At 50.8% G+C, this 19874-nt stretch overlaps 3 protein-coding genes across 4 annotated transcripts in view; 2 read left to right on the top strand and 1 right to left on the bottom strand.

Moving 5' to 3' along the window:
- Positions 1-923: 923 nt before the first annotated feature.
- Positions 924-9599, top strand: CLN6 (CLN6, transmembrane ER protein). Its single transcript, XM_026040527.1, has 7 exons — positions 924-1009; positions 2521-2635; positions 3163-3261; positions 5661-5849; positions 5958-6013; positions 7100-7222; positions 9267-9599. Exons 1-7 carry the CDS (start codon positions 924-926, stop codon positions 9553-9555), a joined length of 957 nt encoding a protein of 318 aa, XP_025896312.1. The 3' UTR covers positions 9556-9599.
- A 392-nt stretch (positions 9600-9991) lies between these two features.
- Positions 9992-12609, top strand: CALML4 (calmodulin like 4). The gene is made up of 5 exons (XM_026040636.1): positions 9992-10039; positions 10188-10218; positions 10849-10989; positions 11189-11377; positions 12324-12609. Exons 1-5 carry the CDS (start codon positions 9992-9994, stop codon positions 12419-12421), a joined length of 507 nt encoding a protein of 168 aa, XP_025896421.1. The 3' UTR covers positions 12422-12609.
- A 4147-nt stretch (positions 12610-16756) lies between these two features.
- PIAS1 (protein inhibitor of activated STAT 1) overlaps positions 16757-19874 on the bottom strand; it is a 50322-nt gene continuing 47204 nt past the window's right edge. The window contains exons 12-14 of one of the 2 annotated variants that reach the window (XM_026040511.1): positions 19251-19393; positions 18831-18868; positions 16757-17332 (exon numbers count right to left, since the gene is read on the bottom strand). In XM_026040511.1, coding sequence (XP_025896296.1) covers positions 17036-17332; positions 18831-18868; positions 19251-19393 — 478 coding nt within the window. In that variant the 3' untranslated portion in view covers positions 16757-17035. The remainder of the gene's footprint in view (positions 17333-18830; positions 18869-19250; positions 19394-19874) is intronic. The other variant, XM_026040512.1, reaches the window with a different exon arrangement.

The following is a 19874-nucleotide window of genomic DNA, read 5'->3' as shown; positions in this document are numbered from 1 at the left end:
ATGTGTTGGCCTCGCTCTTGCCTCGTGGCCTCCTTCCGCCTCCGAATCTCTCGGCCAGGTTGTGAGGACTCGCCAGCCGAGGAAGCGCAGGGTCGGCGGCTTTGAGCCGTTAAAGCACCGAACGCTCTCCTTCTGCCCTACCACTGCTTTGAAACCAGCAAAGATCAGCAAAGYGCGTGTGGCAAATAAGAGCAGCTATTGCGCGCAGAGCCGAGGGGCGGCACTGCAGGCAGGAAGGCCGCGGGTTTGGGGCTATTTCCCCCCGGTTCGGACAAGCTCAACACTCCTCTCCCGCACCGCTCGGCCTGCAGAAAGCCCAGATCCTTCCAGGGGGCCTTTCTGCCTTTTTGCCTGTATTTTTTGGCTACAGAGCTGCGGTTTCTATAAGCCCGCAGCTCGGCCCTGCCGAGGGCTCGCTGGGTTTATTTGTTATTTATTACAATTATAATTATTAAAGCGACCCTGGGTGTGACAAACCCCCAGGCCTCAGCCGCCSGGGGCGGGCGGGCTGTTGCCATGGCGACGGGCCCGCGCAGCCGCAGTGAGGCGGCGGGACCCTGACGGAGGGGGCTGTTACCACGGCAACAGCCTCGCGCAGGCGCGTTGAGCCCGGGTAGGGGGCTGTTGCCATGGCGACAGTGCTGCGCATCCTCAGTGAGGCGGAGGGGAGTGTTGCCACGGTAACAGCCCCGCGCAGGCGCATTGGGACACAGCCGGGGAAGGCCGTTGCTACGCTGACAGATCTGCGCAGGCGCCTTAGGCCCTGGGCGGGAGGGCGGGCTGTTGCCATGGCGACAGCCCCGCGCAGGCGCAATGGGGCGGCGGCGCCGAGGCGGGGCCCGGGCGGAGCGGCGGCGGGCGGGGACGGGGCCGGGCCGGGCCGGGCCAGGCCGAACCGGGCCAGGCCGAACCGGGCCGGGCTCATGCAGGGAGCGGCGCGGCGGCGGGCGCACGCGGCGGCGGCGGCCCCGGGCTCCCCGCCGCCCGCCGGGCCCCTCTACCAGAGCAGGTGAGCGGCCGCGAGGGCGGGAAGAGGCGCCCGCTCGTGCGGGGTCCCCGCGATCCCTGGCCCGGCCTGGGGGTCCCGGCGCGGCGCGGGGGCCGCAGCCTTGGCCTGCTCCCCCGGCAGCCTCAGGGAGGCCCCCGCAGCTCCTCCTGCCTCCCGCGGCTCCATCCAGGCTCCCAGCGCCTTGTCCAGGATGTCCTGCTCCTTCCGTTCCCTCCCGGCCATCCCAGCTCTGACAGCCTGGTCTGGCTTCCAGCACCTTGTCCGACGTGTCCCGGCTCTTCCAGGGCTCCCTCATCTGTCCTGGATACCGAGGCCTTATCCAGGACCCCCAGCTCCTCCCGGTTGTCCGGGTACAACCGCCTGGTCCAGGATGTCCCAGCCCATCCAGGGCTCCCATCTCATCCCCAGCATCATCTTTATCCCAGTTACCCAGGATTACACGGAGAAATCCAGCCCCTCTGGGATTCCTTTCCAGGGAATTACAATGTCTCCTGGRTTATCCAGGATGCCCCAGCCTCATCCGCATCCCCCTGCACACCCGCACTTCCCAGGCTTTTCCAGAGGGCCCCAGCTTGACTGGGATGTCTTGGCCCAYCCAAGGAACTGCTGCTCGTCCAGGTTTCCATTTGCTCATCCAGGTGCCCGGCTGGCTCCTCCTGTGCATCCCGGCTCTTCCTGGGTGCCCGGATAGCGCCCTGCAGCCGTGTCCTTCCCTTCCCAGCACCACGTTGGAGCGGTTGGAGGCACGTGCAGGATAAAACGGCTGCTTTTCCTGTAGGGAGGCGCAGGGTTGGAGGTGCTGGAGCGGTGTTTGATGGAAAGGCTCCCACRGAGATGTCCCGCAGAGGAGAAGGGACATCCGGCATCAAGGTGAAGGCGCCTCCGGAGCATCCCTGTGCTCGAGGACCAGCTGGCACTAACGCGTTTCAGCATGCACCCGAAGTGCCGAGGAGCCTGATTTTGCGTTACCGTGCAGAAGTTAAAAATAGTTGCGCTTAATTCAACACTTAATGCTTTTCATTCTGCTTTTGTGCTCACTTTGCAGCCCCCGACAGCCTTCTTACAGGGATGTGCCAGTTTTGGTTAGCGATGCTTTGCCTTTCCCTACTGCATCCTCTTCTGGCTGGAGTCTCCGCTTTGTTGTTACTCCACAGATCTCACACCAAGAAACTCCAGGAAAAGCCAGGAAAGATCCAGGAAAGCGCAGGCTGGAGCAGGGGCCCCGCTGTCACTTGTGTCCCCTGCCTTTCCATACATCTCTGGTGTARGACCTCAGATGTTGGCCCCGTTTCTCCATGCTTCATGTGCACTCCGAGTCTCTGCTTCTCAAGGCACCGTGTGCACAGAGCAGGACTGTCCTTTTCCGAGATCCCTTGAAACCTGCTCTCTCCCCTCGGCTTACACARTTCCTGGGGGATTGGCTGGGCACGGGGGACCACGCAGCAGCACAAAGCTGTAGTCACCAGTTGTGCTGCACCGCAGCAGAGTGATGGCCTTGCCTTTGTTTTTAGACATGGAGCCGTCAAGAGCGAAGACACCTTCAAGACTTCCCCGTTTCATTTTGATCTGTGGTTCTACTTCACTCTGCAGAACTGGGTGCTGGACTTCGGGCGTCCCATTGCGATGGTGAGTGGCGGGGGCTGCCCTGCCTGGTGCACATGTGGAGGATATGGAATAGCAGAGTTGTGACAGTGCCGTGTTTTCATAACATAAAGGGTAACTGGGGAGGTTTATGCTGCTCTCCTCCATACCCTGCTTGTAGSTCTTGAGTTTAGGAACTGCTGAAACTCCAGCTACTGCAGGGCAGGACAGAAGTCCTCTCTTTGTCTTCAAAATATGTTCTTGGTAGCACTMCAGGAGCGAATGACTGAGATATAAACAACACTGTACACAGTGCCTGTCTCCCAACCACCTTTTAGCTATAYGTACTGCAAGAAGGGTTAATCAACTTTGTTATCAACTGCTGTGTGAAGCCAAGTCACCCAGTTGACCGTTAACTCAAACCATAAGCATTAAAAAACAGCAGCAGCCCCAAAATAAAGGCTTTCTCACCACCTTTCAGACCGTCGCTGGGGACTACGGGTTATTCGGAGAATAAAACACAGTATTTGCCCACTGGCTCATGAGAATCTGCTTCTTTCCTCTCTCCTCAGATTATTCTACCTTTGGAGTGGTTTCCACTAAACAAACCAAGTGCTGGGGACTATTTCCACATGGCTTACAATGTTATCACCCCGTTTCTTCTGCTAAAGGTAAGCCTCAAAGCATGCGTTTCATTTTTGAAGGACTAGCTCTAAAACCAGGGCACTTCACAGTTTTCTAAAGGACAAGAATTTCTCTAACAACTGTTAGCTAGAAATTCCTGCAAATGAGCCAGTTCTGCTGTAGGTTACCATTCTTCTGCTTCAGAAAGAATAAAAGGTACCTTCTCCTAAAGAGCAAGGCAGTGACCTTCTCTACACCCTTCTGCAYACAACAAAAGTGTTTTCAGCAATTTTTACACAGCAGCCACTCCCAGGCCACAGAAAGATCTTTTCATTTCATTTCTCTCTCTCATTTTTAGACAGTTTGTATATCATGAACTCTTTATGAAGTGAAACAAACAGGGTCAGACTGTGACCATGTCCAGTCAACCTCCAGCCTTTAACAGAAGCACAAGTTCCAGGAAAAGGCTGCAAAAATTTAAGCTCAGACGAAAAAAAAAAAATCACTTTGCTTAATAATCCTATTTCCTGCATCTACAAAACAGATTATTTCCTACAGTAACTCCAGCTTCAGGGGAATTCTGAGTCCTTCACCCCAACTAAAGCATATTTTTAAGATGACATCCATCCCTGATTTAAACTGAAGAATAGATTTTCTGAATTGTTCAGTGCTTAATTATACTTGCTCTTTRACATTAGAAGTATATGTTTAGCTTGAGTTTATCTAGCCTCAGCTGTAAGCCCCTGGATCGTGTAAACCATTTATAAAGTTAAAGACTGGTGTATCATTAAAAAACTTCTTAAATATTTAGCAACCACAAGATATAAGAAAGCAATTATAAATATATTTTAACCTTCATTAGCTAGAAATTGAATTATATCGTGAAATGTAAATGATTGCCTCTCTTCTGAGTCTGGGAGTTTCTATATGCTATTTATGGCCAAAAAAAAGAGAGGATTATTCAGTATCTGATTTGGGGRGATTGATCTGAAACTCCCAGTCAGATCTGTCAGTCTGACATGACTGATTTCTACAGGTTAGGTGCTCATCAGGTTAAAATGTGATGCCTTTGGCTTCCTTGGCTGCAGAGCAGCAAGGAGTGGTCCACACACACACACAAAAAGAAAGTTGTTTGGTTTTCCGGATACCTGCTTCTTTCCCAGTGTCTTCCCAAAGGAAGTGTCCGACCTTTTCCTCCTGGCAGACGAGCTTTCCCTGGCCCTTTATTCTCCTTGTCGGCCTGTGATCCTCTGACATTCGTACATCAGTTATAGGGAAAGGGAAAGTTAAGCCCCAGAATTAAATACAAATAAGGAGCTTTTCAGTGCATATAGAGACCGTGTAGGAAGGGCTGCAAAGCTGATTTGGCAGCGCAGAGATGGAAGGGCAAACGTTGCCCCCGCTGATCCTGCAGCGGGGCAGGATTGACGCATTCCCACTGAGCCCACGTTTCTGAGGCCRGATTAGTGTTTCCTCGGAATGCGCCTCCCACTCCGAGGCAGCCAGGATTTGGGAAGTGGGATCTGAAACAAACAGGACCCACCTAGACCTAAGCAGACCACAGACTGCCCTGGGGAGTGCTCTGCCATTAAACCTGGCTGCTGATACCCAAAACGGTTGTCTCACCAACCTGTTTGACTGGTAAACACTTTTTTTTTCCTATATATTGGTTTGATTTAAATGAAGCTTCATCTTTAGAAGCAAATGTGCAGAGAACAGAGTCAAATTCTGTTAGGAAGGGGGAAAAAAAAAACATTTCAAAAAGAGACCTTTGAAAAACATCTAGCAGAGAATGATAAATGAGCAAATGTCCCTTAACCAGAGGAGTTAAGGGCACTGTGCTCGCGGCTGGAGTGATGCTAAAGGTTCTTTTCACCACTGGAGGGCACAGGGAGGCTTTCAAATAGATTTCGCAAAGGAACTGCAGAAAGCAGCTGCTTTATTGTTCCTAATTAATCATGTTTTCGATCATATCTGGTGAATAAATCGCTTTGAGTGCCGTGTTAGGAGTGCTGGATGACTGACTCGGTCGGGGCGCTGACTCCAAGGGGTGCTTTTTGCCCAGAGGTTCAAGAGGGCCACCAAGCCTGTTTTTGCTGGTGCCCAGTGGGGCAGGGGGGCAGAGCCAGACCCGGGAGCCCCACAGGCTGGTGCAGRGGAGTCAGACACAAGCGTTGGGGTCACAACTGCAAGGGACAAAGCACCTTCTCCTCAGCTCCAGTCACCCTGATTTTTCCACAATGGGCTATGGTCATTTCCCAGCTAACAGCCACGGACAGCAATCAGATCTTCTGTAGCACTGTAACCCACAGCATTTTTCAGAGGCTTTTGCTTGATTTCTTTATTATTTTTGCTAGCCATAATTAAGTTAGAGGAGGCAGAACCGCTCACAGTGCCATGCTTCTCTCATACCTCCTCAGCGCTCCACATGTCTCTCTATTTTCAGCTCATTGAAAGGTCCCCCAAGACCCTGCCGAGATCAATGGTGTACGTCAGCATCATCGTGTTCGTCATGGGAGCCAGCATCCACTTGGTTGGAGACTCYGTGAACCATCGTTTGATCTTCAGTGGCTACCAGCACCATCTGTCTGTAAGAGAGAACCCCATCATCAAAAACTTGAAGCCAGAGACACTGGTAAAGAGGCTGTGCTTTATACACGCACTTAAAAAATATTAATTGTTTGTTCTTATTTAATAGGGTGCTGTTACTGTGTCRTTTTTAATCCGTTTGATTGCATTTCAGATTGATTCCTTCGAGCTGCTCTACTACTACGATGAGTATTTAGGTCATTCAATGTGGTAAGCATTTTGCAGCGTGGCCTCAGAACGCGACACGAGGAGAGGCAGATCTGCTCATAGCTTAATATGTGGGGAAAAAACAAAACACAGCTGATGAGATAGGGTTAGAGGTAATATTCTTAGAGCTGGTGGGATTACAGGGGATTTCTCCCTTTGAAAACTGCCTCTTCCCATTAGTTTTTTCCATCGCTGTTGTCCTCACGGATGTTTCCGGGACGTGCAGCTTGGCAGTTGCTATGAACTGAGGAGCAGCTCCTCTCCCCTCTCCCCTTAGTGGCCTCTTTTATGGGATGGCCGGAGCAAGAGACAGTTTATAGTGCAGAGACGGTGCTGGCTGCCCCTGCCCGCCCAAAAGAGGCCTCGACGGTCCCGTTTCCCACACCTGCGCCAGCCAGGTCAGGCTCCCGCATCCCGCGACGTGCCGGGCACCCCCCTGCACCCCCCTGGTCCGCGCGTGGTGGCCGAGCAGCCCCCGTCGGGGACACGTCCCGGCTGCTCCTGCTGCTCTGCCCGGGAGGAACCGCCGGGCCCTTCGTCTGCTGCCAGCTCCCCGAGGTCTCTCTCATGCACAAAGCTCTTCTCCTGTCAGATTCCCCTGGAATTTGAAAGTAAATTCCTCTTTTTCTTTTTTAAATAAGGGCTCTGTTAGTTTCTTTAAATCCCGGGCCACGTCCTGCTTTCCTGTAGCTTAGCGTTTAACACACCACAAGGCGCCTAAGCAGCTTTTTGAGTGTGGCTGTGCAACAAAGGCAGTTCAGCCACACGCCTGAACACGGTGTTTGACCCAGTCAGCAAACTCCAGCTTTTCCTGCGGGAGCCCCAGAAGTCCAGCTGGCTTCAGAAGCACTTGGCAAAGTGTTTGGTGCCTGTCTGGAAGCTGAGGGCTGGTATGTGGTGAAATAAAACAAGGAGAGTCCGTGACCACGAGGATCTCGGTGCTTCCGAGCCYGTAACACAGATGTAATGGATAAACACGTGCAGAAACGCAGCCAGGCCTCGCTCCAGCAGGGAATGCTCCAGCACGGGGCACCCCGAGGCGCTGCTTCCCAGTCGCACCCCTCATGGGAGGTCTGTTTCCCCTCACAGGTACATCCCTTTCTTCCTCATACTGTTTATATACTTCACTGGCTGCTTCACTCCTGTGGAAGAGGAGAGCAGGATGCCCATGTCCGCGTTGCTTCTGGTGGGGCCAAGCAGCCTGTATTACTGGTAAGTGTTCTGTGTCCCTCCTGGGTGGGGAGGGAGGGCAGCCCGTGCCCAGGGCCGTGCGGGCCAGATCGCAGCCAGGAGCCCTCTCCACCATGGTGCAGTTTGCTGCAGCTTTAGCCAAATCAGACCTGTTGAAATTGGCAGCCTGTTGAGCCTATTCCAGCTGCCTGGAGCTCAGCTGGGCCGGCTCTAGCTTCCCCTATCAGGGTGGTGCTGTCACCTCTTCACCCATCCCGTCCCCCACTGACTAATGACACGGGAGCAGGTCGGTTCAGCCCAGCAGGTTCTGCAGGGGAAGAACCCTCTGCCTTCTCTCCCTCCTTCTGGGAAAGAGAAGCCTCAACTCTGCTGGCAGAGACCCCGTGAGTCACAAGGAAGTTTTTCATCCAGGAAGCAGCACAGAGGAGCTGTCCTGCCCAGCAAAGCAAAGWCCATCCGTCAGCAACGGACCTCTCCATCCTGCATAACCTGACACAGGCGCTCCTGATGCTGGTGGGTGCTGGCGAYGACTCCAGCCCTTCACTTCTGGCACTGGTTCCACCCTGCCCCGTCACCAAACCCACCTGATTAACAGTCAAGTCACTGTTCTTCATCCCACATCTCAGGAATCCTCGTGCAAGATTTCTTTTCTCTGGAGCTCACGTTTTTAGCCTCCAAAGTATTTTCTCTCTGTCCCCTCTTCAAACCCACGGGTCACTGCTAGGGGAGCCCGCGTTCCTGGAAGGTTTTGGGTGCTTCCCSGGTGCCTGCAGCTCGTCCTCCTGATCCCAGGAGGTTGTTCGTGGTCTCGTCAGTCGGTTTTGCACAGGGACCATTTGTGTGACACTCTTAGACTGCCTCTTCAGCTCACCCTGCGGGTCCAAATAGCCTTTTGAGAGAGGTCTTATTTATTTCCCATTTTCATTAGCCTCATCTTCCCAAATGCTTTCCCTGATGGCAGCCAAACAACTCGTCATTCATCTTCAGAGACAATGTTCTCTCCTGCCTGTGGGCTTCACCCCCTGCTGAGGCTGCTGCCATACAGTAAATTAATTTTTGATAGTCAGAATCATCAGGATCATTTGGTCAGCTCCCAGTTACCCCATTGCACTTCCTTTAAACGCATCAGCGTGAAACTCCGCAGCTCGTGCTGGTGATTGAGGACGTTGAGCTCGTTGCCTCCTGGACCCCCGAGCAGACAGACAGACAGGGACAGACTAACATGGACAGAGTGACGTGGATGGACAGACCGACGTAGACTCCCAGGAGGGCCCGGACGCAGCCGGCAGCTCCGGAGGTCTCTGAGAGAGGGGCCAGCAGAGCGCAACAGAGATCATGAAGGGACTGGAGCAGCTCTTGCATGAGGAGAGAGAGAGCGAGCGGGGTCCTCCTCCTGGAGGAGGTGGAGAGGGGACCTGTCAGTGTGTCCCAAGGGAGGGAGGAAGSGGCCGAGCTCTTGGTGGTGGCCAGAGACAGGACAAGGGGCAATGGGTGCAAGTGGAAACCCAGGCAGCTCCAGCTGTACGTGAGGAAGAACTTCACATAGATACATAGATAGATGTATACCACTACCATAGATAGTGCCCGAGCCCTGGAACGGGCTGCCCAGGGAGGCTGCGGAGGCTCCTGCTCTGCAGATCTCCCAACCCACCTGGATGGACTGGGTGTCCCTGCTGGAGCAGGGGCTGGGCTGGATGATCCCTAAAGGTCCCTTCCAACCTCAACCACTCCGGGATTCTGGAGACGTCTTTGGTCCCTTGTTGCTTTGACCAGCAGCCTGTCATGACCGCAGAGCGAGACCATCAGCTTTAACCCCCCGCTTTGGGTACACACCTTGTCACCTATCAAAAAAGCCTCCTGGTAAATCAACGATGGGAAACATGGAAAAGAAACAGCTCAAAAGAGGGCGGCCGCGCCGGGCGGCTTCGCTTACCGGCAGTGCAGGGAGACGGTGCCAACGGGGCCGCTGCGGTGGGCTCGCCCCGCGCGGGGCCGGCGCAGCCCCGGGGGTCGCGGGGAGCCCCGCTGAGCTGCTCTGGCACTGCCGGGTGTTTCTGCTCTGCAGGTATCTCGTGACAGAGGGGCAGATCTTCATCCTCTACATTTTCACCTTCTTCGCCATGATGGCTTTAGTGATGCACCAGAAGCGCAAAGGCCTCGTCCTGGACAGCAACGGCCTCTTCCTCTTCTACTCCTTCATCATCACGCTGCTGCTCATTGCTGTCTGGGTGATGTGGCTGTGGAATGACAAAATCCTCAGGAAGAAGTACCCGGGCGTCATCTACATCCCCGAGCCGTGGGCGTTCTACACCCTGCACATGAACAACCTCCATGCACCTAAGGAAAGTTTTTAAGTTTTGATATTTTAGAGCGAAAAAAAAAAAAATCTAGTTTTTCTAATGTAGACCTATTTCCAATAAATCAGTGACCCAGCGTGAGCCGTTCCGTGTGGTGCCCGGCCTCGCGGAGCGGGGCGGTCTGAGCAGGAGGGAACGGGGGTCCTGGCCGGGGCTGCTGATGCTCYGGAGGAGCAGAGGGCTCCTGCCGAGGGGGTGCAGAGCAGTAGATGTCCCGCCGTCCTTCCCAAGCTGCCTCCTTTGCACAAATCCAGCGGAGAATCCACCTACCTTGGGACCTGTGCAAGACCATCCCCTCCTGCACCCACCTGAGCGGCCCCAAGGGCTGAAACTGCCTTCCGTGCAGCCGGGGGAGCTCCCAGGGCGCTCCGGCCGCGGCTCCGTGCGGCGCTCCGGCGCTTCCCGGCGCTGGGAAGGCGGCCGGCGCGTAGCCATGGCACCGGGTATTTATTGCGGCGCCGGGCGCACACCGCGGACTTTAGCCCTTCCCGGGAGGAGCCGCGGCCGGAGCGGAGCGGGGAAGGAGCCCAGGCCATGGTGAGTGAGCGGCTCAGGGACCCCGAGCCGCGGAGCCCCCCGCGCCGCCCCGCAGAGCTGCTCCTTTCTCTCTCTCTTCTCTCCCCGCACAGGCGAAATTTCTGTCCCAGGATCAGATTAACGGTACGTGGCGCTCGCTTGTTCTTCAGCCGGGTTASTCGACCCACAGTGTTGCTCCCGCCTCCGGGACCAGGATCCGGGCAGCTCGGACGGGATTCGGGATCCGCTGCTTCCCACGGCTCCAGGGAGCCCCCGGGGTGGGGGGGAATGGGGGCAGTTGCTGCAAGCCCAGATCAGCACCTGAGGCGGGCAGGGGAGAGGTCCCTGTGCTCCGCTCCCGCCTCACCCTGCCCTCCGGCCAGCAGGAAAGTTAAGGTCAGCAGTCGCAGGTCTGGAGCGGGACARTGGGGGGGACAAGGGGGACAAGGGAGCTGGGACCAGGCGGGCGCCGCAGGCAGCTCCAATAAGAGCATTACTGCAAATCTGCTCAGCTGCCGCAGCCGGGTCACGGGCAGCCAGGAGCCAGTTCCCATCGGCTGCGGGATGGGACCGGGACCCCAAGGACCTCAAAGGGCAGCCCCATTCAGGACCCCCCTCGAGGCTCCCATCTCCCATCYGAGGCGGCAGTGGAGACTCATCCTCCTCCTTCCCGAAAGGAGACACCCCACGGGACACCCGATGCCAGGCAGACCCCCAGCGCGGCCCGGTGGGTAACCCGAGCTGCTCCCACRCTCCCTTCCGCTTTTTAACTAGAGTTCAAGGAGTGTTTCTCCCTGTACGACAAGAAGCAGAAGGGCAAGATCCGGGCGGGCGACCTGCTGGTGGTGATGCGCTGCCTGGGCGCCAGCCCCACGCCCGGRGAGGTCCAGCGGCACCTGCACCTGCACCGCATCGGTGAGCAGAGCGCGGCCCCGAAAAACGGGTCCTAGCGCCCAGGGACCAGCGAGCCCGGGGCAGCAGAYGGGAGAAGCTCCCTGGCCTGGTGGGCTGCTAAAATCCAGTTGCTCTGAGGTCGGGAGCCTCCAGGCACCGGGAATGGTGGGGCCGGGATCCCAATGCCGCATCCCAAAGGGACCCGCTGTTCCTTCTCCAGACAGGAACGCCGAACTGGATTTTTCCACCTTTCTGAACATAATGTACAGGCAGCTGAAGCAGGAGGAGCCCGAGAGGGAGATCCTCACGGCGCTGTCCATGATCGACAGGCAGCGCAGAGGCTTCATCTCGGCGGCGGAGCTGCGCGCCAAGCTCACCAGGCTGGGCGAGAAGCTCTCCGAGCAGGAAGGTACCCTCCTCCACCACCCCTGCTCCTCCGTTTCCCTGTTCCCAAACGTTTTATCCTGCTTTTTTTCCCGGGGAATGACTCACTGTCTTTCAGCGCCATCCCACAAGGGGCTCCTGAAAGCTCCGACGTCCCAGGCTCCGGAGACGCTTCCTGCAGCACCCTGGGGACCTGGCACATCCCGCAGCACTGCCGGGACGAACCTGGAGCAGAGCGGGGCTTTTTGCTTGGGATCAAATGGCCCAAGGCCCCAAACAATAGGGAAAGGACCCTCAGGTGCCCCCGCACCCCCTGCTTCCTCCGAACTGCTCCACGGGACACTGGGGGGTCCCAGGACACCAAGAACCGTCAGACCCCCCTTTCACCCGAGCTATTCTATACATTATCTATAGGCAGCCGTATAGCGCACGCCACAACGTCCTTGGACGCCCGCACTAATGAAAGGATCCCAGCAAGGGCTGCCCCTATCCAGGGGGGCAAACGGCATCTGCCACCCCCCGGCACTGCCCCCGCGGGCGCCAATGCAGCGAGTTGTGTCCGTGCTCTGTGGACCCGGGCTCGGCACCATCAATATTTGATGGCAGAGCAGACTCGATTTCACTCGGGCCCGGGGCTCCAGAAAAGCCTTCGCTTCAGTTTCCGTTGGGGTCCTGTTACCCAACGAGACACAAGCCGTTTTAACTCCCAGTTCTTTTCGGTGCTACTGGCAGAACTGGCCGGTTTGGGTCTGTGCCGCAGGGACCCCCCCGGGCAGCCCGCTCGGGGCTCCGCAAGGGACCCAACAGGGCTCCCAGGAGCCCTTCCCACCAAGCCCAGCTGTTCCAGGTGCTACATCCAGCTGAGCCGGGAAGCCGCCTCCTCTCTCCCATCTCAACACATCCCTACACGGCAAATTAAGGCTCTCTGCTCTRATCTCTCAATCTCTGTTTTACTTTACCCTTTCTTTCAGTGGATGACCTGCTCAAAGAGGCCAAGGTTGGCCCAAACGGAACAATAAAATACGAGGAATTCGTCCGCACCATCAGCCTCCCAGTAGCCGACTACTGAAATTCAAAGCAAGGGATCGGGTTTAGCAGGACCTGAACTTGGAGTTCGAGTTTCCTGCTCAACTGGCCAGACCCGGGAACCATCATTTGCCTTTAAGATTCCACATTCTGCCTTGAGTTTAGCTTACGGATTTCTCCCYTTTCCAGAAAAACGCTGTCAGAAAATGTGAATTATTAAATAAACAAACCGCATGCAACATTCCCGTGTGTAAGAGGTGTCACGCTTAYGGAACAACCATCATTTTACAAATGCATCCAAGTCTACAGATCACAGGACAAATTATGAGTTAATGTCACACAGTGACCGCATCCCAAAAYGTGACCAAATCCACACTCTGCTCCCACGCTCTATTCCAAGGGGTCGGGATTTCCCTCATGCACCAAGGCAGAGCTGGAGGAAACTGGGAGGGCTCTGGGAGCACAGGGATCCTGCTCCGTGTGTTGCACAGGGAGGGGAGCAGCAAGGAGATTTCCCTCCCATTAAATGGATTGGAACCAACGTGCCCCAAAACAGGGCTCTTTCATCTCATTTCAGCTATTTACCACCTTGCAGGTTACTGCAACCAACCACGACCAACCTGCACGTGGACTTGGTTAGAAAGTGAGAAGCGGAGCGCAGGAGACCCGGGCAGAAACGCGGCTCACATCAAACCTTGCTGAGCGCCGCGCAGGGAAGCTCAGCTCCCCAGGGAGCAATTCCCACCTGGAGCCATCCCGCTTTTCCCCGGGAGCCCCAGGGCTACGAGCAGCTCAACGGGGCTCACCAGAAAACACAGAACTGATCCCAGCCAGCATCAGAAGACACTATGTCCCTCCCCATTTTTTTTGCCCTATTCACAGTTAATATCAAACTAAATAAATAAATAAATAAATAAATAAATAAATAAATGCCCCAGGACATTAGGACACATTATAAACGACCCGGCACCCAGTTTAATTCCTCCCCATTGACCAGGACCAGAACATTCCTGCTCCAAAGGGCTCTTTACAGCCCTCGCGGTCACAAAGCCGCCCCCTCCGCCCCGTTTTCTTTTTGATTGCTTTTAAAAAACACAAGGTAAATGAATGCTTTTTATTACATCTAAAGATTTCTACATAAACAGGTAACATTCAATAGGTAAACCATCTTTTTTTTTTTTCTTTTTTTTTTTCCAATGCATATAATAAATATTTTCACTTGGTACTTTTATACAAACTGACATTGGTCTACTATACATTTTTAAAAGCCGTTTAYGGGTTTGGCATGCCATATGGAAACTAAGAGAAAGTTTTAAGGCAATGAACGACAGCTTTAAATTCATGGAATTAATGGTAATTTTAATACTCTGCTTATATATACATTTTCCCTTTGTTAATTAAAACAATTAACAGCAGCACTTTGGGGGACCACCAGCAATTTTCCCTTGCTAGAAATCTAAGCTCTGTTTAAAGAAAAATAAAAGAGAAACAGTCGCAGTGATAAAACAAAATCCTTTCTGAATGTATTTAAAGATGTGCTTAAAACCCTGAAATGCTAAATTGCAGCATGGATGTGATTTTTGAGACCTTTTCCCCAGTCTTTTGCTCTGCATTTGGGGCAGCTCCAAGGGAGCCCGGTGGGATCCCTCCCTTCCCATCCCATCCCTGGGAGCCCTGGCCAGGAGAGGAAGGGGCTCGCCTGGAATTGCCGCCRCCCCGGGAGCTATGGAAGCGCTGGGAATGCGCAGCATGGCTGGAGCCTGGCAGGGAATTCCTTCTGTTGAAGGGTGACTGACTCCGGGTGTATTTGCACTCCCGCATGGTGCTACAGGCTCCAGGCGCCCCTGCGTGCAAGGAGCTGAGGAGGAGGAGGGTTAACTGCCCTAGGGATCACAGGAACCTCGGCAGCTCCAGGGAATTCTGCAGGGCTGCAAGGCGGCCAAGCGCCCGCTTAGCGCCCGGCACCTCCGGAGCAACCGGCGTAGGGAGAGGGATGGAGTTTGGGATTGACATTTGCAGGGAATTTGCGGAGAACTCGGACAGAGACTTCTACCAAGTCACGTTAACCGTGGTCAGAGGCACAGAGAGTTATGAGCCATAACGAACATCTCGGTATGAAACACGGATACTCACAAAGCACGGGGCACTAACAGCACCGGGGAGGATCTGAGAGCGCTTCTGTCCCGTCTTTGCAGGGCCACGAGCTTCAACCAGGACCAAGGGGAGCTGAGAAGCCTTCCTCCCCTTCCCGGCCGCCCGTGAGGAAGAGGAGCCGGCATCTTCCAAGGGCCCAAGTAAAAGGACGTCGCTTCCCGGGGGGATTTCAGGTGTTAAGAGCAGTGCCCAAGGCGAGGTGAGCGGCAGCTTTTCAGCTCGCCTCCAGCACGGCGGCCGCGAGCTCTGCGCAGCGCCCGGCTCCGCTTCCCGACTAAAACGGATGAGATATCTTCCTAATGTAGGCTTCATCACTTCAAAATCAGACTGAGTTTAAAAAATAAGTATTTCCCATTTTCTATCCTTTTATTTATTTTTTTAACTGACATTTAATAAATTATAAAATTGGTGTATGGTGAAATATATATATATATATATCAGCCAGATATGTATGAAATACACATGCATGGGAAAAACTATTTAACTCACTTTTAACTCACACACACAGATCTATAAATACATATATACACACACATATACATATAAACACAAACATTTGTTTCCAAAATTCAAGTCAACTATATAGTGGCAGAGTGATGCTGTAAAAACACTAAAAACAATTTTGATGCCACATATTCATGTGAACCTTTCAAATAACCATACAACTGATCATACAGCAATACCTAATGCTACTTGGATAAAGTTTTTTTTTTTCCTTTTTTTTTCTTTTTTTTTCTTTTTTAATCAATGCAAGATTTTGAGACAACGTCATAGGCAAAAGGTGGCCCTTGTCAATGCTCAAAGCAACTAGCTGCAATCAATAGTTTGGACATTAAAAATTCAGACAAGAATCTGCCTTTTTTTTTTTTTTTTTGTATTCCTTACTATCTTTCCTGATAAACTTGTTACCTGCACTTTCAACCAGTTAAAAAAATATTTTTCACACCAGAGGAAATATTTACTCTCTCTGACATGGACTTTGGGACACAAGAGAATCACCTCCTTCTCTCCCCCTACTCTTAACTTTAAAGAATCTCCTGAAAAAATGCATTCCAGCTATTTACACAATTCACTCTTTAACAAGAATGGATCAGCCCAAATGACCCACCAGTCTTTAAAAACAAACAAAAGAAAAGATTTTCCTATGTCATGCACAACTTCAAAAGAAATAAGAGAAGAAAGCAAGAAGCAAGTATGACTCTGAGTTCAACAGAAACATACTGAAAAACAGGGAAATCAATCCAAATACTTCAAAGGCCAAAAAAGAAGAAACCGAATTTGAAACCCATTACCCTAAGAGACTTCCACAGGTCATTCATCTCAGCGCATGGGCCCTGGGGCGAGTTATCGGGTTGGCTTTTGGTTGAAGACCCTCGCGTCGAACACTAGCTACCAACTTAGCTCTGATGAGTGTGAAGTCAGAAGACGCTGCACCAAGACCAGGATCAGCTGCACAAACCATGCAAGAGTACGTTGGCATTCCTATTTTCTTCCTTTTGTCGACAAGTTCACTTTTAAGCAGAAATTTGCTCTACTGCAACTAAAAGTAGGTTTTCCCAGACAGAATGAGGAAGGCCTCGGCTCGAGAGGCCGCTTACATACGCATGGCTAACTTGAAAGCACAAGCAGTTCCACAAATTTAAAACTGACACATGCTTAATATTTTGCTGATTAGGACCTTATAGTTATTTTAATAGGATTTCATAGTAAGTTATTAGAAACAAAAACCTACAGTCAAATGTGTCAATGCTTTTATTTGGGGCTAGAGTCTATAAAAGTTCTCTGTCTTGTCTCGCGCAAGTGCAGCCAAACAATGGCTCAGCCTAAGGTTTTACTGAGTCTGGCCCACAAGGATAATTGGTGCACTAATGAGCTTACAACACACTTGATTAAAGCATGGAATTAAAAAAAAAAAAAAAAAAGAAAAGAAAAAAGTCACTCCTGAAAGGCTATATGTCCTGCAAACAGAGGGAATGCTGTGGAACAGTGGGTAGGGTTTGTTCCACTTTAAGTGTAAAAAAAAAAATCTGCACTAAAAATGGGATGGGGGAATTAGATTCCACCACCAAAGGTAAATGTCTCCAAGAGGAGAAAAAAGCTCCTACAAGTTAGAACTTTAAAAGTTCAGTTCCTTTCCCACTTATGTTACACTGTGAAGAAAATAATGCCATTTGTGTCCACACTAAGGAAAGAAAAAAAAAAGAAAAAAAAATTAACTCACATGACAAATGCACAGGTGTAAAGTCTTCAGTGTCCATAAACTGAAGCTTCTTTTTTTGTTGTTTTTGTTATTTTTTGTTTTGTGATTTTTTTTTTTGTTATTTTTACCAGTGAGGCCATCTTAGGTTTATATACAAAAGTAAAACTGAAAATATAGTTTTGTTCTCTGTACACGTAAATTTTTTTCCCCTAAAAAAGGAAAAAAACTTGTCTATGTCTCTAAACATAATAAGGTAAAACCAAGCACAACGATCTCCTCCGACAAGTTCGTTTCCTCCAAAACTCAGTCCAATGAAATAATGTCTGGTATGATACCAAAGATCGACGCCGTGTCCGCGCTGCTCCTACTTGCAACTGGATGACCATGATTCTCTCGCAGGCTGTTGGAGGAAACAAGACTGCTGTTACTGCCACTATTGCTACCATTTGTGGCTGGCAGAGTACTGCTTCCTCCTGCATTTAGCTGATCGAGAAACATCTGGGATGAAGTGTATGGGAAAAACCGCGAGTGTAAGAGTTCTTGATCATCTGATGCAGAAACTGCCGCAGCTGCAGCAGCAAGGAGGGAGGTGTTGTAATGCTGGGGGGGGAAAAACAACATTTTCAAGTTACATTTGAGAAACCACAGTTTTTCTGCAGACCAGCACAAAGATACACTTGTAAGCTAAAGCTCTGTCAGCTTCTGGAATTCACACCAGCTCCTCTACTGAACCTTTCTGCAAGGTAAGCGACCGATGTAGTGAACTTTTACCTCTGCAGCCCCTGAGCTCTGAAGCCAAAAGAAATTGGAAATAGTGGTATTAGTAAGAGCAAACACTGGAAAGGCAACACAATTGCAAGACACCCAAACAGCAAGTAACAGTCACAAGCAGCACTCTTCTACYTCTTCAAAAGAATTCCTTTGTGGAAAAATTCCCCCAAATTCAAAGCAACTTTTGCACACAGCCACCAGAGCTGCTGAAGCTATGTGCTAATCACCGTTGGTGAAGGAAAGCATCTTTTTGTTGAAAACCCATCTAGAAATAGCATGCTCGGTCCCACCAGGTGAAGAGAGGGTTATCCCAAGTTATATTTGTTAAAGGGCAGCCCCAAAAGGCAAGAACTAGCTCCCAAGAACCAGATTTTTTCTCTGTGATTTTGGTCTCCTATCATGAAACATCCATGCAGGCTGGTTCTCTGTCTTATATGTATAGTAGTATAGTATATACTGCTATATAGTATTCAGTATAAAAATGCCCCAGGAGTGCAGCACCACACTTTCACAACACTTGTTGCAGAGTATTTTCATACTTACGATTTACAGAATATCAAGATAGCTTTCTGAACCCAAATCCTACAACACAGACTCCAGTCTAAAGTGTCACCTGAGAGCATCCTTCTGCATTCAGGGCAGTTCTCCTACTCAAGATCGAGGAGCAGACATGAAGGGACAATGGACAGGCAAGCCACCTGGCTCCCTTTTCTCCTTGAGGAGAAGGGATCAATTGGGAGGGCTTGAGAACGACCTGGTTAGTTCCCAGCAGCAGAGAGACCAGTAGCAAACTGGCCTATTTCAGTAATTACTTACAAAAAGGTGGGAAGCAAGGTAGGAACAGGCACTTACTGAGGCCAAGAAGAAATTCTGCTAGGAAATCATGTTGGACAGGACCAAGTTTTCCTCCTCTCCGCAGCCTCAGAAAAGGAGCCTCCCCTGATTCCCAGCATTGTCAGGAGGTCTAGCAAGGGCCCCAGCGACGAGGCCTAGCACTGTTAGATGCTCAAAGGCCAGAGTTCATGGCTGGAAATTTAAGGAGGGGGCTGCTGGACCTGCTGGACCTTCTGCCGCGGCAAAGGATGCTCCGCAAGACTGAGCCTGGCCTTTGGAAATAAAGAGTTTATATTCTGTTACACCCTTATCCTACTCTCATGTTTAGATAATGCTCATGTTGGGTTAAGTGTTTCCAAGYGTACAAACGAAAGCTGCAGCCTGCATTTACATCTGCACCGTATGTCCACTCCTTCCTTGCCTATACATCCAGGCCATTAAGTCTTTTTCAAAATACAATTTCTGCCCTATGACTTGATTTGCTTTGACTTACCTGATTGTCTCCGGACAGGAAAGGGAAGAAGTCTAACCCTGTAAAAAGCCAAAAGTTAAAACTTTCAAAATAAACAAGCACCTCTCCATTTCCCTCCCCACCCCTTTCTTTCCTTTTTTTTTTTTAATAAAACTTATTTTAACCAGCATGACTTTAATGAAATTTCAGAATCTCTTCACTGCTGGATTCTCTCACTTGCAAGGGAGATCAAATTTTTAATATATTATGATACTAAGGTAAACTATTAAAAAAAAGTCTTAGCTTCCTATATCAAATATTTTGCATTGCTGCACTGTCAAACAGCTGCACATTTAAATCACTTTGTAGCAGTCATTACTGCTATACATAAAACAAAATAAAACAAAATAAAACAAAATAAAACAAAATAAAACAAAACAAAACAAAATAAAAATATTTTACCTTGCAAGTCATAAGGCATAGGTGTCATATGGAATGGATGCCTGTAGTCTTGAATAAGTGATGTATTGATGTAGCTTGTGTCAACAGCAGGAAGGCTTGGTGTTCTGGACACAGGAGATGCTTGGTGGGGTAAATTTAAAATGCTGAAAGAAACAAAGATTTGCTATAAGCTGCATAGCAGATTTCAGCCCAAACAGCTAAAGTTTATTAAAATTTTCATCAAAGACGAAAAAAAATCTTAAATCAAATTAGAAAATGATAGTTCTCCTCATAAGTATTATTGGGATCTCTGCTACAAATATTCTACAAATACGCCGAGGCAAGGACAAAATAATCCTAAAGGCACTTTATATCAAAAAAAATCCCCAGAACAATACAACAGTTATTTGCATGTGCTCTACAAGGTAATTAGCAATGGAAGAGAGCCAAAAAGGCCTTGAAGAGTTTTAAGTGATCACTGAGTAGTTTACATCACTGAAGTCATAATCAGTTCAACAGCAGGATCTTTAGCCTCAGTTTTCATGCCGGGTGTTTATGTAAACAGGGTGCTCTTAGCAGCTTGGCTACTTACGTGTAATCAGGTTATTCTGGCATTCTTCTTACCAGGCTGCTGGCAGTAATCAC

The sequence above is a fragment of the Nothoprocta perdicaria genome, unplaced genomic scaffold (assembly GCF_003342845.1).
Source record: "Nothoprocta perdicaria isolate Ctin4 unplaced genomic scaffold, notPer1 scaffold_26, whole genome shotgun sequence".
Taxonomy (NCBI): Eukaryota; Metazoa; Chordata; class Aves; order Tinamiformes; family Tinamidae; genus Nothoprocta; species Nothoprocta perdicaria.
The sequence above is the reverse complement of the archived record's forward strand: the minus strand, read 5'-3'. Positions and strand labels throughout refer to the sequence as shown.